General features: G+C 39.3%; 1 protein-coding gene across 1 annotated transcript in view; it reads right to left on the bottom strand.

The window, feature by feature from the left end:
• The window catches only part of DNAH8 (dynein axonemal heavy chain 8), a 338,470-nt gene that overhangs the window by 277,695 nt on the left and 38,232 nt on the right, over window positions 1-22,543 (bottom strand). Inside the window, exons 12-17 of the mRNA XM_059077211.2 lie at window positions 20,461-20,607; window positions 16,063-16,260; window positions 6,690-6,766; window positions 5,277-5,376; window positions 3,749-3,868; window positions 2,217-2,352 (exon numbers count right to left, since the gene is read on the bottom strand). Of these exons, the coding sequence (XP_058933194.2) occupies window positions 2,217-2,352; window positions 3,749-3,868; window positions 5,277-5,376; window positions 6,690-6,766; window positions 16,063-16,260; window positions 20,461-20,607 (778 nt within the window). The remainder of the gene's footprint in view (window positions 1-2,216; window positions 2,353-3,748; window positions 3,869-5,276; window positions 5,377-6,689; window positions 6,767-16,062; window positions 16,261-20,460; window positions 20,608-22,543) is intronic.

Raw genomic sequence — 22,543 nt, 5'->3', positions numbered from 1 at the left:
ACATGTATCTTCCAAGCCTCACATTACTTCACAGACTATGGCTGCATCAAATTTCTAGTAAAACAAAATAGACTGTATATCCCTTTGAAGTTAGTTGACTTTTACTCAACAAATAAAATTAGTCTTGATATGATTCTTAATGATGCGGGTTTCATGAAGATTTCAACTAAAAACTTTACCCAATTCATTTGGAATCTTTTAAAAATTTGGCTAGAAATCATTTATCCTCCCAAGTAAATTCCAAAATAATGTTGGGACATTCCAATAATGAAATTTGTGTTCCTCAAGGCAGTTCTGAGCTTCCTTGACAGGACAAAATGGTCAGCAAGACCACTAATAATAATGACAGCCAGGAAGTCTGCTCCAGGACTGAGTGAACATTCTATGTGAATCATCATTAGAGAAACTTTATACAGCAAATCAAAAGGAGGCCAATACTAGTTCTCCAATTACTATTCCAAGTTTCTATATGGTTAAGTATAGTTACATCAATATAACAACAAGAAGCCTTCCAGAGCAATTCATTTCCACTAGCCTGTGTTCACATGAAAGGCATGTTTGAATCCTGGCCCTGCCACTTTCTAGCTCTGTGATCTTGGGCAAGTTATTTCTCAGTACCTCAGTTTCTTCATCTGTAAAATGAGGATAACAATAATTCCTCAGAGGGTTGCCATGAGAATCAAAGGAGGTTGTATATGTAAAGTGCTTAGACATAGCCTGGCATATGATAAATATTATATAAATGTTAACTATGACTGTTATTGAAAGGACACAAAGATGAAACAGACACAGAGAGTATTCCTGGAATGTGTAGGGGAGGTAAGACAGATCTGTAAAGCAACAAATGTTATGATAAAGTGTGGGGGGGGCCTATGGAGGAGGAAGACATTATTATCAGCCAGGAAGAATAAAGAAGGGCTTTATAGATCACGGGATTGTTGAACTTTTTATGGAATGTGTGCAGATAAGAGGAAAAATCAGCAGGACAAAAACAATTTAGAAAAGTGCATAGTATTGTAGAAGCAAAACAGTACATGCTCCATATTTCAATTGCTAAAAATGCTCTTTGCTCTCTTCTATAATGTGAATTATAACCTTCTTTTAATGCTCCTTTGAGACCGTTCCTCCATTAGCAGGTTTTCATTAGGATCCAAAGGGCCCTACCATGTGCATTACCCAGAAACAGCTCTCCTGAGAGAAGTGGTGTATTTAAGGCTTAACTAAGGTGCCAGTTGGGAAGACATCCTGCAGGGTTGAAGCCCTGTCCTCCAGGATGCAATCATGCAGTGGATCAATGGCCTGTACATAGTGCTGTGTCCCCAACAGCTAAAGTACATGGGTCTGGAACCAAGAGTCAGAAGTAGGAGTGGCCCCTCTCACCATCACTCCCAGTGACCCGACCTCCGAATTTGTGCTTCCTATGCCTGCAATTCTGTGCTCTGCTGAAGTGGAGATCCTGGTGTGGGGGGGAGAAACTTTCCTACCAGGGGACACAGTCAGGGTTCCACCAAGATTACGAATAAGAGATTAAGGTAAATATGAGACAAAGCAGGAACCTGAACTGACCAACAACTGAGTCCACACAGTAACAACATCCCCGGTGATGCCAGCATAGATGGATGATGGCTTAAAACCATCCACCCCCGTGCCTCACACTTAACTCTTCCCAACACCTTGGCACCCCTCAGAGGAACTTGAACACAGCCCTAATATTCTTAATTTAATGGAGATCAGAACTGAAGTTAAATTCAGTTATAGGAAGAGAAAGAAAGGGAGGGAGGGAGGAAGAGAGGAGGGGAAAAAAGGAAGGGAGGGAGGAAAGGAGGCCAGAGGGAGAAAGGAAGGAAGACAAGCAAGCTGCAATTCCTTCTCCTCTGATTAGGACTGTGATTTGAATCTATAGCATGGTAAAACTGGATATAAAAACCTTCCAAATATATGGAGAAATATGAATAAGGAGTCTTGTTATTTACTTTTAAATACTGTTTTTCAGGAGAAAGTCATAATCTTAGTATATCAATTTTAAGCTCATGACAATTTCTGCTTATAAAATCAGAATATTATTAACTGTAAAGAAATAAATAATTGTATCCTCCCAAATCTAAATTTAACTATCATACAGTTATATAAAAAAGATGTAAAAATTCTCCAGAACCACAAACTCATTCAAATCTCCTAACACCCGCTCTGTAGTGTCACTGCAGTCTTACACACACCATACTGTAGCTGCGAGATCTCTCTGATCCAGGCTGTATGATAGACCACCTCAAATTCCACCAGAACGTAGGAAATTTTATTATACTGACGAATGACAGCTTTGCCTTCCGCACTTGACAAAATTTCCGAGTTTTTCTGTTTTTTAAGGGAAAAACAAAGATTTATTTTTAAAAGTCTGCTGATTGTTTTCTTACCCAAACTGTAAAGCTATTTACATTTTAAATGACATCAAATAAGATACTACCCATTTAGATTTTACCTCAGACAAAAATCAGAGATGAGGAAGGCCAGACAAGCTACAGATGGAAGTAGGAAAACCTGATCAGTAGAAAAGGGAAACTGGAAAAGGAAATAAAGGATTTAAAAAGAGAGGTCTCTAGGCCTACAGCTGGTCCCAGGCACTGAAAGTCTCCACCTCCAATTATCTGTTCCCTTCCCACTTTTCTGGGCAAGATACAATGAACTGATTTTCCTTGAACTGTGAATATCAGGGCAAATTCCTAAATTCTAGCACCAAAAAAAAATTAAGTATAGATTCCCTCCCTCCCTCCCTCTCCCTCCCTCCTCTCCAAATTAAAAAAAAAAAAAAGTAAATGTATATCAAAGAACAGAAACCAAATTTCTTTACAAAGAAATTGAACATTTTTTTGTTTTGATTCACACATTATCAAAAACAGGACAATCTCTGCTCTGTCACTATAAAGTCAATAAACAATTGAGTCCCCATCCTGGCCTCTTGTCTAAGGTCACCGTTTTAATTTTTTTTAATATTGAGAACAATAAAATAAATGATAGCAGCCAAATGGAAACAACAAAAACTTAATATTTGATAATGCTTAAATAATAAAATTATTTGCAGGACTGTTGTTTTGTAGCTATTTTGTTCCATGTTTAGGCCTAAGACATAACACCAGGCAAACCAACTCTGCTTTGCTACTCTGTCTTTTTAAAAAACAAAGCAAAAAAAGCAAAACAAACAGAAAACAACAACAACAACAAAAAAAAGAGAAGACAAACTGGCAATTTCAGAATGCCAACAAGGCTTAAGACTATCCTGGTGTTTTTCAGAGATCTAATAGTCTTAAGGACACCGAGGATGAATGTACTCTATTATACTCTGCTCTTGGTCTCAGTCCAATACACAGGAATATACTCTGAGTGAATCTTAACCTTCACTAATGTATATCAGTGACCTATCCGTCCACACATAGAAGTAAGTTTCAGTACTAGGCCTGTGTTCTATTATTTTCAAAACAATTATTTTACAAAAGAGAGTGTCCTGTGTATTAAGCGTCATAAATTTTTAAGATTCGTCCCCTTAGAGATTAACTATAATTAAATGGGATTATCTACCAAACATGAAAGAATTGGTTTAGTCTCTCTCAAGCATATTTGTAAACTAAATTTCCTTTGCCCAGTAAAAGAATTGGCTCTAGCTACTTTACTGGACACAAATGTTACAGGATAAAATATATTTCTTGTACTAAAAACCACCATGATCCACATACTGTAAATTTAACTATTGGCTTACAAAAAAATAGTTGATGGGCTCACTTATCCGGCGATAGAGCTGCCTCACCCAAAGTATCTTTCCTGCTATAGGGGGCATGTTGCGAGCAAGAGGTGGGTCATCTTTTTGAGAATGATAAAGCTGTAATTAAAGGTCTGGCATTAATGTTTGAAATTCAATACAATGGAAAAGGCAAAAATATATACAGCTATATTTGTATTGATGTTTTACCATTATTCACATGTTTTATACACAAGAGGTAGTCAATAAATACGTAAATGCACTCCAGAGATATCAACCTGAGGCTCAAAAACTATGATGATTACAATATATGACACTTAATTCTCTCTTAAGCCTTACTTCCCATTACATGTATACTTTTTTCTGCCTTTTATCCCCAATTTTAAGGATGTATTCAAAAGCTGGAGCTTGGGGTTGACATATACACACTACTATACATAAAATAGATAACTAATAAGAACTTGCTGTGTAGCACAGGGAACTCTACTCACTACTCTGTAGTGGCCTATATGGGAAGAGAATCAAGAAAAAAAAAGAGTGGATATATGTATATGTATAACTGTTTCACTTTGCTGTACACCTGAAACTAATACAACATTGTAAATCAACTATACCCCAATAAAAAAAAATTTTTAAGTAAAATTTTTAAAAATATGAGGAAGAAGGTGGTCTTCTCCCCCTCCCAACTTTTCCTTTAATTATAAAACTGTTGCCCAATAAGTTCTCTGTGCGCGGCACCCTCTGGCCCGCCCACTTGCAAGCCTCACAAGCGTCCTCTTCTAATAAATCACTTCTTTTATTTTTTATAAATTTATTTATTTTATTTTTGGCTGTGTTGGGTCTTCGTTGCTGCATGCGGGCTTTCTCTAGTGGCAGTGAGCGGGGGCTACTCTTCGTTGTGGTGCGCGGGCTTCTCATTGCAGTGGCTTCTCTTGCTATGGAGCACGGGCTCTAGGCGCGCGGGCTTCAGTAGTTGTGGCACATGGGCTCGGTAGTTGTGGCTCATGGGCTCTAGAGCACAGGCTCAGTAGTTGTGGCACACAGGCTTAGTTGCATGCGTGGTCCATGGCCTGTGGGATCTTCCCAGACCAGGGCTCGAACCCGTGTGCCCTGCACTGGCAGGCGGATTCTTAACCACCATGCCACAAGGGATGCTCTAATAAATTACTTCTTATCTTAAAAAAAAATTTAAAAATAAAGCAGGAGCACACAGCTCCATTATATCTGTCATAATATTCTCCAGAGCCCATATTTTGATACCCAAAAAATATTAACTTAAATGGGCTTTCCCATGCATACATGAATGCTGTCATAAAAAGACAGTTCTTAAGAGCAAAGGGGTGTGATCTGGCTGTCCAGGGACACACACTGTCAGCACCTTCTCCCATAGAGAGAGGAGCATCAAAGATATTCAGCAGAGAGAGGATTTGTCTGATAAGCTTGGCATAAGATAATGATGGCAAATACTTCCAGAATATTTTTTCTTTTTGTATTGAAGTACCATTCTATTTATAAACATGATACTTGCCTTCTTAATAGCTTCAAGTTCAGCCACATAATACTGAAGAATAAGCTCAATGGTGTGGTTTATTTCTAATTGAAGACAGGGAATGTTCAGTTTCTGGAATCTAAAAGCAATTGAGAGTGAATAATTTAAAAATAAATGAGAAACACACTTAAGAATTGTTGCAATCCTAAAAATCCATTCACTCATTTGACAAATATTCACACCAGGCCTCATGCATTGCCCTAGGTTACAGTGATGAACAAGACAGGTGTGGTTCCAGCCCTCTTGGAGCCAATGATTACCTTACGGAAAAGGTAGAGATCGGTCAGGAGTGACATAAATAATTATTTAAATTACAAGTGTGCCAGAAATGCATGTAACAGGGGAACCCAACCAAGTCTGGGAAGTCAAGAAAGACTTCCCTGAAAAAGTGACATCTGAACTGAGATTAAAAAGATGAGTGGGGAGCTGGCTTAGCAAAGATGGAGGGGAGCTCATTGACTGTCCCCCTGCCAATATTACTGCTCACATCATCCCAAATAGGCATAATGATATAATGATTTTGTCAGCCAAATGTCACTTCCACTAAGAGACTAAGTTATGCATAGTAAGTACTAGAACCATAACTTTCTGATAATAAAATGAGTTGACACCAGCATACCATAGGTAAAAAGAGAGAGACAGAGACAGAGAAATTGCCAAGAAAATGGTACTGCCATCTGTTTGTACAGTACTGTCACTCATCAAAATCATTTTAAATCTGTTTCAACTCTTTTGATGGTCTCATGAGGTAAGGTTTCACAGGTATGATCCAGCATTAGAGAGATGGGAAAGTCAGACCCAAACCCAAAGTCAGACCCAAACCCAGATCCACTGGCTCTCAGGGGAGAATTTCAAAACGGTCCCTAACATGGGTAGTGAGCCCTCCCTGAGCTGGAAGAACATGGCTTCTGGTCCAGCCCATCCTTCTAATCCAGGCTTTCCTGCCCTTTAGGGGAGCACCGCTGTCAGGACTAGAAGGAAAGGAAGCTGCAGAAGCACTCAGGAGGGAAAACAGAAAGTTTGGGGACCTACTATTCTTAGATAATTTCACTGTTAGAAATCCTTTCAGTATGCAGAATTAAACATTATTTGTTCCCTTTCCAATAACACTTACGAAATTAACCTTAACATATTACATAGCTGGGGGAAAATGTGAAATCATTTCCTTATTGAAAGACTTTCTGCTATAAAAAAATGCAATGAAATATGAAAATGAAAAATATCATACTATATTTCAATTTTCATCAGTCTATTTAATGGTAATTGGAAGATTGCTGTTTTTAAGTTTTAAAGTTTACATAGGAGAGATTTCCAAAATTTTTTTGAAATTGTTATTTTCAGATATAAAGTTATCCCACCTAGAAACTATACTGCTTAATGCATTATAAATACCTTTGAAGCAGCTGAAGAGCCTGCTGAGAAGACAAAATTTTTCCAAAAGTACTGTTCATAAATGCCTGTATTTGTACCTGAAATGCAATATTAATGTTTGAATTATTTTTTGAGTTAAGAAGATTAGTTTTGTTTAACAACAATGAATGATCCTCCTACAGAATCAAAATACGAGCCTCAAATACATCTACCATCTAAGCATCTAGAACTGCACTGTCTGGTATGGTGGCCACTGGCCACATGTTTCTACTGAGCACTTAAAATGTCACTACTTCTAAGTGAGATGTGCTATAAATGTAAAATACACACAAAACTTCAAAGACAGTATGAAAAAAGAATATCTCAAAATGGTTTTTATTAGTGACATGTTAAAATGATAATATTTTGAATATGTTGGGTTGAATAAAGTATATCATTAAAATTAACATCACCTACTTCTTTTTACTTTTATGCACGAGGCTACTAAAAAATTAAAATTATATATGTGGTTTGCACTTGCCGTTCATTATTTATTGGATGTTGACCTAGAGAATTTATGAAAGGAGTGAAAGTCCCTTACAAAGTACATTTTTTTGGGAGATTTAGGATTTCTTAGCATGTCGGTAGAGCAGTGTAATGACACTATAGACACCCAGGGTGAACAGGTGTCATTTTCTAACACTGCTGCTCTCAGAAACCTCTTTGTCACTCTAAGGAGGAATAAGAAGCCTTAAATGTTCTTCCAAGACTCCCACCAACCCAAGCAGTGAACTCCAAACTCCTGGTGACCAACTGATGGAACTGAAGCACTCTGCAAATTACTTTCACTTATAGATTATATTGGTACTGTCTACAAATACATACTACACCCATTAATCAAACATTGGAAAAGGAAGAAAAGTTAAAACACTGACATATCTTTTTAGATACTAAAAACTTAATATGGCCTCTAAATTTACTGAAAGCTAAACTTGTATCTAAGACCACAGTAAAGGCTTTATAGCATATAATCTTATTAATGAAACATAAAAATAATTTAAGCAATAAGTGTTTTAAAAAACAAAAATTCCCTCTGCTATCAAGATATAACTCCCAAAACCAAACACTAAAAGTAAAAAGTAAAATATATCTTCCTTCCTATCAGAGTCTAACTTTCAAAAACTGAAAGGAAATCTGTGTCAAAAAGAAAAAGTGTTGTTGCTAGAATTTTAGAATCTTTTAAATTTATATTGCACAAATTACATATAATATAGTTTTTAGAGTCTTGAAAAAAAATATCATCTTCCTCACCTTCTTGGCAAAGATTTAAGACTCAGAAAGTGGGCAGGGTATATTCTTGTCCCTCTCTGTGTCTCCAAGACATTCTGCAGCAAAGAGGAGACCATTCCCTGGGGCTACACCTGGGTTAACAGTTTTCAGTAAGAGAGTAACTGAAGTCATATTAGCCCAAAAGGTGAGAAAGAAACCTGTTACAGTCTTATCCCTTTGGTGTCCCTTCAGCTACGACACAGGAGGAGGGTCTCTTCAGAGTCATCCTCTAAGCTGCAGAGAGAATGTGGCCATAAAGCGCAGTGCCAAGGGAAGAGTGTTCCATCGTCCTAATCTGCTCTCAGATTTTCTCACACTGAACAAAGAACAAGGCCTACGAATTCTCTCCTACACAGGAAAAGTGACACTAGTCCTTGGCACAACAAAAATCAAATATATTTTTTAATGCACATTAAAAATAACCCCAGCTACAATAAGCCCTATGGGCTTCTGGTTAGTTAATGATACCTTTTATTGAATAAGCTCATTTTTCATTAAAAAAAAAAAAAAAGAGAGACGGCTTAAAGATGGCGGCAGAGTAAGACGCGGAAATCTCCTTCCTCCTCACAGAGACATCAGAAATACATCTACACATGGAACTTCTCCTATAGAACACCCACCGAACACTGGCAGAAGACCTCAGACCTCCCAAAAGGCAAGAAACTCCCCACGTACCTGGGCAGGGCAAAAGAAAAAAGAATAAACAGAGACAAAGAAGAGGGACGGGACCTACACCAGTGGGAGGGAGTCGTGAGGGAGGAAAGATTCCCACACACTAGAGGCCCCTTCGCGGGCGGAGACTGCGGGTGGCGGAGGGGGAAGCTCCGGAACCGCGGAGGAGAGCACAGCCACAGGGTGCGGAGGGCAAAGCGGAGAGATTCCCGCAGAGGATCGGTGCCGACCGGCACTCACCAGCCCGAGAGGCTTGTCTGCTCACCCGCCGGGGCGGGCGGGGCCGGGAGTTGAGGCTCGGGCTTCAGTTGGATCCCAGGGAAAGGTCTGGAGTTGGCAGAGTAAAAACAGCCTGAAGGGGTTAGTGCGCCACGGCTGGCCGGGAGGGAGTCCGGTTGAAGTCTGGAGCTGCCGAAGAGGCAAGAGACCTTTTCTTCCCTCTTTGCTTCTTGGGCGCGAGGAGAGGGGATTAAGCGCGCCGCTTAAAGGAGCCCCAGAAACGGGCGCGGAGCTGCCGAAGAGACAAGAGACTTTTTCTTGCCTCTTTGCTTCCTCGGGCGTGAGGAGAGGGGATTAAGAGCACCGAGTAAAGGAGCTCCAGAAACGGGCGCGAGCCTCGGCTGTCAGCACGGACAGTAGAGACGGGTGTGGGACGCTAAGGTTGCTGCTGCCGCCACCAAGAGGCCTGTGTGTGAGCACAGGTCACTCTCCACACCGGCCCTCCCAGGAGCCCGTGCAGCCCACCACTGCCGGGGTCCCGGGATCCAGGGACAGCTTCCCCGGGAGAACGCGCGGCGCGCCTTGGGCCGGTGCAGCGTCACGTCGGCCTCTGCCGCCGCGGACACGCCCCGCACCCGTGCAACTCCCTCCCCCCAGCCTGAGTGAGCCGGAGTCCCCAAATCAGCTGCTCCTTTAACCCTGTCCTGTCTCAGCGAAGGGCAGACGCCCTCGGACAACCTACACGCAGAGTCGGGGCCAAGTCCAAAGCTGAACCCCAGGAGCTGTGAGAACAAAGAGGAGAGGAGGAGGTCTCTCCCAGCAGCCTCAGAAGCGGCGGATTAAAGCTCCACAATCAACTTGAAGTGCCCTGCATCTGTGGAAAACCTGAACAGACAATGAATCATCCCAAGTTGAGGAGGTGGACTTTGGGAGCAAGATATACTATTATTTTCCCCTTTTTTTCTTTTTGTGAGTGTGTATGTGTGTGCTGCTGTGTGACATTTTGTCTGTATATCTTTGCTTTCACCATTTGTCCTAGGGTTAGACCGACCTGTTTTTCTTTTTTTAATAGAAATTTTTCTTCTTAATAATTATTTTTAATTTTAATAACTATACTTTATCCTACTTTATTTTGTCTTCTCCCTTTCTTTCTTCCTTTCTTCCCTCCTTCACTCCTTTCTTCCTTGCTCCCTTCTTTCCTCCCTTCCTTCCTCCCTTCCTTCCTCTCTTCCTTCCTCCCTTTCTTCCTCTCCTCCTTCCTTCCTTCCTTTCTTGCATTCTTCCTTCCTTCATTTCTTCCTTCCTTCCTCCCTTCCTTTCTTCCTTCCTTCCCTCCCTCCCTCCTTCCTTCCTTCTTTCCCTCCTTCCTTTTCTTTCCTTTCTATTTTTTCTCCCTTTTATTTTGAGCCGTGTGGATTAAAGGCTCTTGGCACCCCAGCCAGGCACCAGGGCTGTGTCTCTGAGGTGGGACAACCAACCTCAGGACACTGGTCCACAAGAGACCTCCCAGCTCCATGCAATATCAAATGGCGAAAATCTCCCAGAGATCTCCGTCTCAACACCAAGACCCAGCTTCACTCAAGGACCAGCAACGAACAGTGCTGGACACCCTATCCCCAACAAAGAGCAAAGACAGGTCTACAGCCCCATCCATTAGCAGAGAGGCTGCCTAAAATCATAATAAGGCTGCCAACATCCCCAAACACACCACCAGATGTGGACCTGCCCACCAGAAAGACAAGATCCAGCCTCATCCACCAGAACAGAGGCACTAGTCCCCCCAACCAGGAAACCTACTCAACCCACTGAACCAACCTTAGCCACTGGGGACAGCCACCAAAAACAATGGGAATGACGAAACTGAAGTCTGCAAAAAGGAGACCCCAAACACAGTAAGATAAGCAAAATGAGAAGACAGAAAAACACACAGCAGATGAAGGAGCAAGATAAAAAACACACCAGACCTAACGAAGAGGAACTAGGCAGTCTACCTGAAAAAGAATTCAGAATAATGATAGTAAAGATGATTCAAAATCTTGGAAATAGAATAGACAAATTGCAAGAAACAGTTAACAAGGACCTAGAAGAAATAAAGAGGAAGCAAGCAATGATGAGCAACACAATAAATGAAATGAAAAATACTCTAGATGGGATCAATAGCAGAATAACTGAGGCAGAAGGACGGATAAGTGACCTGGAAGATAAAATAGTGGAAATAACTACTGCAGAGCAGGATAAAGAAAAAAGAATGAAAATAACTGAGGACAGTCTCAGAGACCTCTGGGACAACATTAAACACACCAACATTCGAATTATAGGGGTCCCAGAAGAAGAAGAGAAAAAGAAAGGGACTGAGAAAATATTTGAAGAGATTATAGTTGAAAACTTCCCTAATATAGGAAAGGAAATAGTCAATCAAGTTCAGGAAGCACAGAGAGTCCCATACAGGATAAACCCAAGGATAAACACGCCAAGATACATAATAATCAAACTGTCAAAAATTAAATACAAAGAAAACATATTAAAAGCAGCAAGGGAAAAACAACAAATAACACACAAGGGAATCCCCATAAGGTTAACATCTGATCTTTCAGCAGAAACTCTACAAGCCAGAAGGGAGTGGTGGGACATATTTAAAGTGATAAAGGAAAAAAACCTACAACCAAGATTACTCTACCCAGCAAGGATCTCATTCAGATTTGATGGAGAAATTAAAACCTTTACAGACAAGCAAAAGCTGAGAGAGTTCAGCATCACCAAACCAGCTCTACAACAAATGCTAAAGGAACTTCTCTAGGCAAGAAACACAGGAGAAGGAAAAGACCTAAAAGAACAACCCGAAACAATTAAGTAAATGGTAATAGGAACATACATATCGATAATTACCTTAAATGTAAATGGATTAAATGCTCCCACCAAAAGACACAGACTGGCTGAATGGATACAAAAACAAGACCCATATATATTCTGTCTACAAGAGACCCACTTCAAACCTAGGGACACATACAGACTGAAAGTGAGGGGATGGAAAAAGATATTCCATGCAAATGGAAATCAGAAGAAAGCTGGAGTAGCAATTCTCATATCAGACAAAATAGACTTTAAAATAAAAACTATTACAAGAGACAAAGAAGGACACTACATAATGATCAAGGGATCGATCCATGAAGAAGATATAACAATTGTAAATATTTATGCACCCAACATAGGAGCACCTCAATACATAAGGCAAATACTAACAGCCTTAAAATGGGAAATCGACAGTAGGGGACTTTAACACCCCACTGTCACCAATGGACAGATCATCCAAAATGAAAATAAATAAGGAAACACAAGCTTTAAATGATACATTACACAAGATGGACTTAATTGATATTTATAGGACATTCCATCTAAAAACAACAGAATACACATTTTTCTCAAGTGCTCATGGAACATTCTCCAGGATACATCATATATTGGGTCACAAATCTAGCCTTGGCAAATTTAAGAAAATTGAAATCGTATCAAGTATCTTTTCTGACCACAACACTATGAGACTAGATATCAATTACAGGAAAAGATCTGTAAAAAATACAAACACATGGAGGCTAAACAATACACTACTTAATAACGAAGTGATCACTGAAGAAATCAAAGAGGAAATAAAAAAATACTTAGAAACAAATGACAATGGAGACACGACGACCCAAAACCTATGGGATACAGCAAAAGCAGTTCTAAGAGGGAAGTTTATAGCAATACAATCATACCTTAAGAAACAGGAAACATCTCGAATTAACAACCTAACTTTGCACTTAAAGCAATTAGAGAAAGAAGAACAAAAAACCCCCAAATTTAGCAGAAGGAAAGAAGTCATAAAGATCAGATCAGAAAGAAATGAAAAAGAAATGAAGGAAACAATAGCAAAGATCAATAAAACTAAAAGCTGGTTCTTTGAAAAGATAAATAAAATTGATAAACCATTAGCCAGACTCATCGAGAATAAAAGGGAGAAGACTCAACTCAATAGAATTAGAAATGAAAAAGGAGATGTAACAACTGACACTGCAGAAATACAAAAGATTATTAGGGATTACTAGAAGCAACTCTATGCCAATAAAATGGACAACCTGGAAGAAATGGACAAATTCTTAGAAATGCACAACCTGCCGACACTGAACCAGGAAGAAATAGAAAATATGAACAGACCAATCACAGGCACTGAAATTGAAACTGTGATAAAAAATCTTCCAACAAACAAAAGCCCAGGACCAGATGGCTTCACAGGCGAATTCTATCAAACATTTAGAGAAGAGCTAACACCTATCCTTCTCAAACTCATCCAAAAGATAGCAGAGGGAGGAACACTCCCAAACTCACTCTATGAAGCCACCATCACCCTGATACCAAAACCAGACAAAGACGTCACAAAGAAAGAAAACTAGAGGCCAATATCACTGATGAACATAGATGCAAAAATCCTCAACAAAATGTTAGCAAACAGAATCCAACAGCACATTAAAAGGATCATACACCATGATCAAGTGGGGTTAATTCCAGGAATGCAAGGATTCTTCAGTATAAGCAAATCAATCAATGTGATACACCATATCAACAAACTGAAGGAGAAAAACCATATGATCATCTCAATAGATGCAGAGAAAGCTTTTGACAAAATTCAACACCCATGTATGATAAAAACCCTGCAGAAAGTAGGCATACAGGGAACTTTCCTCAACATAATAAAGGTCATATATGACAAACCCACAGCCAGCATTGTTCTCAATGGTGAAAAACTGAAACCATTTCCAATAAGATCAGGAACAAGACAAGGCTGCCCACTCTCACCACTCTTATTCAACATAGTTTTGGAAGTTCTAGCCACAGCAATCAGAGAAGAAAAAGAAATAAAAGGAATCCAAATAGGAAAAGAAGAAGTAAAGCTGTCACTGTTTGCAGATGACATGATACTATACATAGAGAAGCCTAAGGATGCTACCAGAAAACTACTAGAGCTAATCAATGAATTTGGTAAAGTTGCAGGATACAAAATTAATGCACAGAAATCTCTGGCATTCTTATATAGTAATGATGAAAAGTCTGAGAGTGAAATTAAGAAAACACTCCCATTTACCATTGCAACAAAAAGAATAAAATATCTAGGAATAAACCTACCTAAGGAGACAAAAGACCTGTATGCAGAAAACTATAAGACACTGATGAAAGAAATTAAAGATGATACAAATAGGTGGAGAAATATACCATGTTCTTGGATTGGAAGAATCAACATTGTGAAAATGACTCTACTACCCAAAGCAATCTACAGATTCAATGCTATCCCTATCAAATTACCACTGGCATTTTTTACAGAACTAGAACAAAAAATTTCACAATTTGTATGGAAACACAAAAGACCCCAAATAGCCAAAGCAATCTTGAGAATGAAAAATGGAGCTGGAGGAATCAGGCTCCTGGACTTCAGACTATACTACAAGGCCACAGTAATCAAGACAGTATGGTACTGGCACAAAAACAGAAATATACATCAATGGAACAGGATAGAAAGCCCAGAGATAAACCCACACACATATGGTCACCTTATCTTTGATAAAGGAGGGAAAGATATCCAGTGGAGAAAACACAGCCTCTTCAATAAGTGGTGCTGGGAAAACTGGACAGCTACCTGTAAAAGTATGAAATTAGAACACACCCTAACACCACACACAAAAATAAACTCAAAATGGGTTAAAGACCTAAATGTAAGGCCAGACACTATCAAACTCTTAGAGGAAAACATAGGCAGAACACTCTATGACATACATCACAGCAAGATCCTTTTTGACCCATCTCCTAGAGGAATGGAAATAAAAACAAAAATAAACATATGGGACCTAATGAAACTTAAAAGCTTTTGCACAGCAAAGGATACCATAAAGAAGACCAAAAGACAACCCTCAGAATGGGAGAAAATATTTTCAAATGAAGCAACTTACAAAGGATTAATCTCCAAAATTTATAAGCAACTCATGCAGCTCAATAACAAAAAAACAAACAACCCAATCCAAAAATGGGCAGAAGAACTAAATAGACATTTCTCCAAAGAAGATATACAGATTGTCAACAAACACATGAAAGAATGCTCAACATCATTAATCATTAGAGAAATGCAAATCAAAACTACACTGAGATATCATCTCACACCGGTCAGATTGGCCATCATCAAAAACTCTAGAAACAATAAATGCTGGAGAGGGTGTGGAGAAAAGGGAACCCTCTTGCACTCCTGGTGGGAATGTAAATTGATACAGCCACTATGGAGAACAGTATGAAGGTTCCTTAAAAAACTACAAATAGAACTACCATACGACCCAGCAATCCCAGTACTGGGCATATACCCTGAGAAAACCATAATTCAAAAAGAGTCATGTACCAAAATGTTCATTGCAGCTCTATTTACGATAGCCAGGACATGGAAACAACCTAAGTGTCCATCAACAGATGAATGGATAAAGAAGAGGTGGCACATACATACAATGGACTATTACTCAGCCATAAAAAGAAATGAAACTGAGTTATTTGTAATGAGGTGGATAGACCTGGAGTCTGTCATACAGAGTGAAGTAAGTCAGAAGGAGAAAAACAAATACCGTATACTAACACACATATATGGACTCTAAGAAAAAAAAATGTCATGAAGAGATTAGTGGTAGTTCGAGAATAAAACACAGACTTACTAGAGCATGGACTTGAGTATATGGGGAGGGGGAAGGGTAAGCTGTGACGAAGTGAGAGAGTGGCAGGGACATATATACACTACCAAATGTAAATTAGATAGCTAGTGGGAAGCTGCCGCATAGCACAGGGAGATCACCTCTGTGCTTTGTGCCACCTAGAGGGGTGGGATAGGGAGGGTGGGAGAGAGGGTGACGCAAGAGGGAAGAGATATGGGAACACATGTATATGTATAACTGATTCACTTTGTTGTAATGGAAAAACTAACACACTATTGTAAAACAGTTATACTCCAATAAAGATGTTTTAAAAAAAAAAAAGATAGAAAACATTTTGTGAACTGGTTAGAGAATTATTCACGCTGGCAAATATTTTTGATCAATTTGCAAGAGTAATTTCTCATAAATAGTAAATATGTGAATTTCAGTACTATTGAATACATTTCAGCTTTACTAAATCAAAAGTATGTATAATTACTTACCTCTAAAGCCTTGATTTTTGCCATGAAATCTAAGAAATCCATGTCAAATTCTGTCCTTCTTGGATCCAAAATATCGTACTGCTTTTTCTTAACCCCTTGATATATATTTTTGAATTTTATTGCCATAATGTCTATTCCCTCTATGGGAGAATTGCTCAAGGCTGAATATGTTTGCACAATAGTTATCATTTCTGTAATCTTAAAAAGAAAAGTGTTACTTTAGTTTAAAAGTTAGAAATTAGCACCCTTCCCTAGAATTAACTCTTAATGAATCAATGATTTTTAAAAAACAAGCCAATAAACAGGCTTTAGAATCATTTAAAGGTAAAACCAACCAGAAGAGATAAAACAGAAGACAAATCTCTGTTCCAGTCATTACTACTCTTAGACTATTTAAGACAGAGGATGTTCTGCCATAAGTAGAGAGAGTTTAGAGCCTTTCTCAGAATCTGATCACCTTGTCTTCCAAGAGGAGGTGGGATGGTGAGGGACAGTGAGTAAAAGCCCTTGCAGATGTCTAAATAGTTTCAGCTTTTTGTTCTTGAGAATGTTCTGAAAATAGTTTCACTGGATCACTGGATTCAAAAGTGTTACCATTTTTCTGGCCCTCACCATAGTTCTGATATGTAACACTAGCATAATTCCACATTCAGGTAAAGGAAAGGTCCCACAATCCTAAAAGATGACCGTAGTCACTTCTGACCCCTAAAGAACCCTGGAAAATCCTCACAATAAACTTTATTTCAGAAACAGCTGGCTCCATCTCAACATACCAACACCACCTACTTCACCAAAAGAAAAAAAGTCTTTCATGTCCACAGGCTACTCAGTTCCTTAATATTCATCAGTGATTCCCCATTTTGATTCCTGCTCTGGAAAACAATGCTCAAATCTTCCCACTCCTTCACTTCTCTCCCACAAATGTTCCGGGTGAGAAGAAAACTAAAGACAGAGCTCTGGGAAACCAATATTCACCAAAATTTACATGGCAGGAACAGGAAGAAGAAACAAGGGATATTATACACAATTCTTGTCCTCTAGGGCAGACTAACACTCAATGCACCAAGTCTCCACCTACCAAAAAAGATGCATTTCAGGCACCCTAAGCTGACACACTAGCACTTTCCTCCTCACTTGTTCCTTAAAGATCCCCAACATCTCTGCCCAACTCTGAGGTCTTGGTTCTCCAACCCCAAGCTCAATCCTATCTGTCCTTCGACTTTCGTACTTGGTCATCCTGACATCTGAATCTGAGCTTTCCCTAACAGGCTCTGGCTTAGCCTGCCCTTCTGTCTCTCCTCTTCAACTATTTAAGAGCTCATAGGGGTGGTCCAACAGTGGTCCCTGCTGTGCCCTACTCAGCAGGGGAAGCCCACCAAGGCAATTCAGTAACCACCTCTAGAGGATTATAAAAATTCTGGCCTCATTTCAGGGTAACTATTATGCCCCCTCTTTAAGAATCTGGACACCAACATCCACCAATTACACCTGGGAGAGATGCCAGTCAGCCAAGGAATTCTTAGCACAAGGGAGTTGGAATAACCTAGTAACCAGGATGCACTTCAAGTAAGACCCCTAGGGAGTGCTGCATTGGCTCTGACTGCTGAGCCTTTGTGGCATGAAGTTGAATCCTTAAGACTACAGGCAGGGCTTCTCCAGAGGTAAGGCAGGGGGAGTAGCTAATGTAGCTGGCCATTATTACCCACTCCCTCTAGCATCAGGAATGCTTGGGCTGCTGCTTTACAGATGGATGTTCATTATGCCCAGCATTAGACCTGCCACCAAAGATCTTTACTGCCCACAGGCTAATAATTAAGGTCCAGCCCAGAAACTCTACCAAATGTAAAACTGCACCCAAGTTAGCAAGGGCCCTCACTCCTGGAAAAATTAACAGTAACCAGGACTCACCTCCAGGTTTACATTCTGATGGTTTCAGAAATGTTAAACATTTCTGTGGAATAGGTCCTGACCAATGGGGCTTATTATTCATTTGACCCATGCCAATATCATTCTAATTGGACATTTGTCCCCAAGAAATCCTCACTGTTCACAAAACAGCCTCACACAACGTCTTCCCAGATGCGGCACCAAAAGCACAAGCAACAAAAGAAATACTTGATAAAGTGCACTTCATCAAAATTTAAAACTTCCTGCTTCAGGGAATTCCCTGGCGGTCCAGTGGGCAAGACTCCGCCCTCCCAATGCGGGGGGCCCAGGTTCAATCCCTGGTTGGGGAACTAGATCCCGCATATATTCCACAACTAAGAAGTCCTTATGCTGCAACTAAGAGCCAGCATGCTGCAACGAAGATCCCACAGGCCGCAACTAAGACTCAGTGCAACCTAAATAAATTAAATAAATAAATAAATAAATATTAAAACAAAACAAAACAAAACTTCCTGCTTCAAAGAACACACTCAAGAAACTGAAAAGATAATCTGTAGAAAGAGAGAAAATATTTAAAAATCATATCTGATAAGGGACTTAAGACCCAGAATATATAAAGAACTCTTATAAACTGAACTACAAAAACACAAATAACTAAATTTAAAATGTGCAAAGAATTTAAATAGAAATTTCTCCAAAGAAGAAATACAAATGGACAATAAGCATTTAAAAAGATGCTCAACACCATTAATCATCAGGGAAATGCAAATCAAAACTACAATGAGATGTCACTTCATACCCACTAGGATGGCTAAATTCAAAAAGACAGATAATAAGTGTTACAAGGATGCAGAGAAATTGGAACCCTCATGCATTGCTTATGAGACTATAAAATGATGCAACTAGTTTGAAAAACAGTTTGGCACTTCCTCAATAAAGGTAAACATGGAGTTATTATCTGACCCAGCAATTCCACTCCTACGCATATACTCAAAAGAAATGACAACATATGTTCACACAAAAACACATACATAGGGCTTCCCTGGTGGCGCAGTGGTTGGGAGTCCGCCTGCCGATGCAGGAGACACGGGTTCGTGCCCTGGTCCGGGAAGATCCCACATGCCGCGGAGCAACTGGGCCCGTGAGCCATGGCCGCTGAGCCTGTGCGTCCGGAGCCTGTGCTCCGCAACGGGAGAGGCCACAACAGTGAGAGGCCCGCATACCGCAAAAAAAAAAAAAAAAAAAAAAAAAAAAAAAACACATACATATATATTCATAGCAGCATTAGTCGTAATAGCCAAAAAGTAGAAAAACCCAAATGTCCACCAACAAATGAATGGATAAGTAAAATATGGTATATCCAAATGATGGAATATTATTCAGTAATAAAAAGGAATACTACAACATAGATGAACCTTGAAAATATCATACTAAGTGAAAGAAGACAGTCACAAAAGACCACATATTATATGATTCCATTTATATGAAATGTAGAGAATAGGCAAATCTATAGAAACAGAAAGGTGCTTAGGGCTGGGTAGAGGGGAGAATGGGGTATCACTGCTAATGGGCACAGGGTTTCTTTTAGTGGGAATGAAAATGTTCTAAAATTAGATGGTGGCATGGTTGCACAATCCTGTGAATATATTGGAAAATATTGACTTGTACACTTTAAATGAATACATTATATGGTATGTGAATTATATCTCAGCAAAGCTGCTAAAGAAACAAACAAAAAACAGCCCCACTCAGTAACTTGGTTTTGTTCATCACCCATATTTTCCTATCCTGGCATGTATAGGAAATGCCCTTCAACTTGTGAAATGCCCCCCACCAATTTCCAACAAATGATGAGCAGACTCCTGTTATCAGGACCTAGGGAGTTGGCAGAATGGTGGGGTCATGGGGAAGGTGGCACCTAGATGATATCTTTGTAGGCTTTGCAAAGGTTGACTAGAAGAAGCCTCTGATATGGGCTGCCCTGTATCCCCTGGAAAAACATCACTCCTCTCCAGCCAGTCCTAATCAATGAATGAATCAATGGTGCTGAAGTTTCTAACCCATATCCACCCAGCAAAGACATCGCCCATACAATGTCTACGTTTAGACCATATATATGGCCTAGAAAGAGAAGGTGCTCACACATCCAGGTATGACACAACTACTGGGTTCTGCCAGATATTGCAGATATGTCACCTCACACCTTTTCTCAGCCTGATACAATGGCTAAGAGCAGAAGCTTTAAGTTCAAGCTCTATAGGTAAAGATAGAATTGAGGTCTCAAGAGAAGTGAAAGTCTGCAATAGCTTTTGTGCGACTGGCAGAAGATAGTAATTAGGAATGAAAAAATAAGTTATAATAAAATGCAGTAATCTATGAGTAATATTGGATGAGTCAGATCAATAGTAAGACAAGAGATCTGGAAAAATAATTCTCAGTGATGCTACATAAAGTATGAAATAACTGGAAAGGTATGGTTGGTAGTGGCAACTGTGGCTGCATGACGCTTACCTTCTCCAGTCTTTTGCAGAAAGCTTCAAATTTTCCAAATATATACATTTCTGAAACCTCAAAAGATTTTTCCCCTGAGGATTCTAAAATCTGTTTCCTTGTTTTGTGAAAAGATGTCTGATATTCCTTGAATAGAAAAATGCAGTCCTATGAGAGATTTAAAAGGGGTATAATACATAGTGAGACACTTGTTTATGAGTCAAAAATTCTATCCTCACACAAAACTGATCACATCAACCCCTCAATAGGGGTTGCTGCTGTTAACATTAAAAATTCAAGTTCTCTGCCCACACATTGAAAGGCCTGTGAAAATCAATACAGTTTTTTTTCTATTTTACAATATAGTCTCTCTTCTTTATTCTCATTATTTCCCCTTAACTCTTATCCTTATCAAAGTTGCCACATACACTATTTGTTGTCATGTTTTTATGGCTAATCAGAGCTCCCAGGAGGCCAAAAATTATGTATCAATTCTGTCTATTTTCAATTATCTGTCTAGTCAGTTGGCATCTTTTAAACAGCATTATTCACATACAGGTATAAAAAACATTAAGACTGTGCAATACTAATTTATCATCCAACTGTCATTTCTCCATGAGGAGATCTTAAAGTCTTTGATGGTTGCATTGCTGAAATCCTAATATTTGACTACAGCTATACCAGGTCAGTTCAACCAGGCTAAAAAAAGAGGACATCGTTGTCACTAGGCTCCAGCAGGAACTCATTGTCATGTCCAGTTAACCAAACCATCTTAAAAAAAAATAATGTTAAACTTTTTCAAAGCCACCAATGGCCAGTCAAATCTTTAACATAATGCCAGCTCCCTGGTTCTCACTCTTCCATCTCCCTCTTCACTTTATAAGGACCTTTGTGCTTACATTGGTCCCACTTAGATAATCCAGGATAATCTCTCTATCCTTAATTCCTCCTGTAACCTTAATTCCCCCTTGACATTTAATATAACATATTCACAAATTCTGGGGATTAGGATGTGGACATCTTTATTCTGCCTACCTCAGCCACTAAATCAGAATTTCTGTGAGTGAGACTCAGGAATCCATACTTCAACCAGTTGCCCAGGTGATTCCTATAAACATTCAAGCTTATATAACTAGTCTCATATCTACTTCTAGCTATGATACACCTCCCCACCTCTCAATCTCTAAAACAAAATCATTACTCTCTTCGAGGTCACTGATTATTTTTCACTTATTAAACAAAAGTTTAAGGACTTCCCTGGTGGTCCAGTGGTTAAGACTCCAGGCTCCCAATTCAGGGGGTCTGGGTTTGATCCCTGGTCAGGGAACTAGATCGTGCATGCCGCAACTAAAAAGATCCAGCATGCCACAATGAAGATCTCACATATGCCAACAAAGATGCCAGCACAGCCAAATAAATAAATAAATATTTTTTAAAAAAGAAAGTTTCTTGGTGCCTACCATATGTTAGGAACTCCTTGAGATGCTAGGACTACAGATAAGATCCCTACCCTCTTGCAATATGCCATCTAATAGGAATTACTTTCTATTACTTCTTCTTCACCAACCAATTCCTTCCTGTTGGACAGATAACATCCTGAATAACAATCCTTCTCATTGCTTCCTCCAACTCATCTGAAAATTATTCCCCAAAACTATACAATAAAAGTTTCCTGAAAAAATTTCAGATGTAGTAGAAAGCAGGTTAAACCAGAATGCAGAAAACCAAGCTTTCATTTCTAATTCAGTAAGTAAATGGCTAGTGACTTGAAGCATATTAAAACAATTATGAGAATAAATTGCTAAGTTCTATGTCAAAAGTCCTGGTTTCTGCCAATTGGTCAGTTTGGGGGGAATGATTTCTCACTCCCACTCCCAAAATTAACCCTGGAGAAACTAGAGAGGGAAACATGGAATCCAGCAAATAACAATAACAACGAAAACAGAAGTGATAAACTCCTGGGAGGAGGATGGGTTGTCCTGAATCTGAGGATTGAGTGAGCAAGAATGATTAAGAAAATAGAGGAGATAAGTAATATTGTTAATGAATAAGGGGACATATTACATAACAAGGCAAAGATTAGCAAGAGAATATTATCAACATT

The sequence above is a fragment of the Kogia breviceps genome, chromosome 10, assembly GCF_026419965.1.
Source record: "Kogia breviceps isolate mKogBre1 chromosome 10, mKogBre1 haplotype 1, whole genome shotgun sequence".
NCBI lineage: Eukaryota > Metazoa > Chordata > Mammalia > Artiodactyla > Physeteridae > Kogia > Kogia breviceps.
Note: the sequence above shows the minus strand (reverse complement) of the source record. Positions and strands in the feature narration are given on the sequence as shown.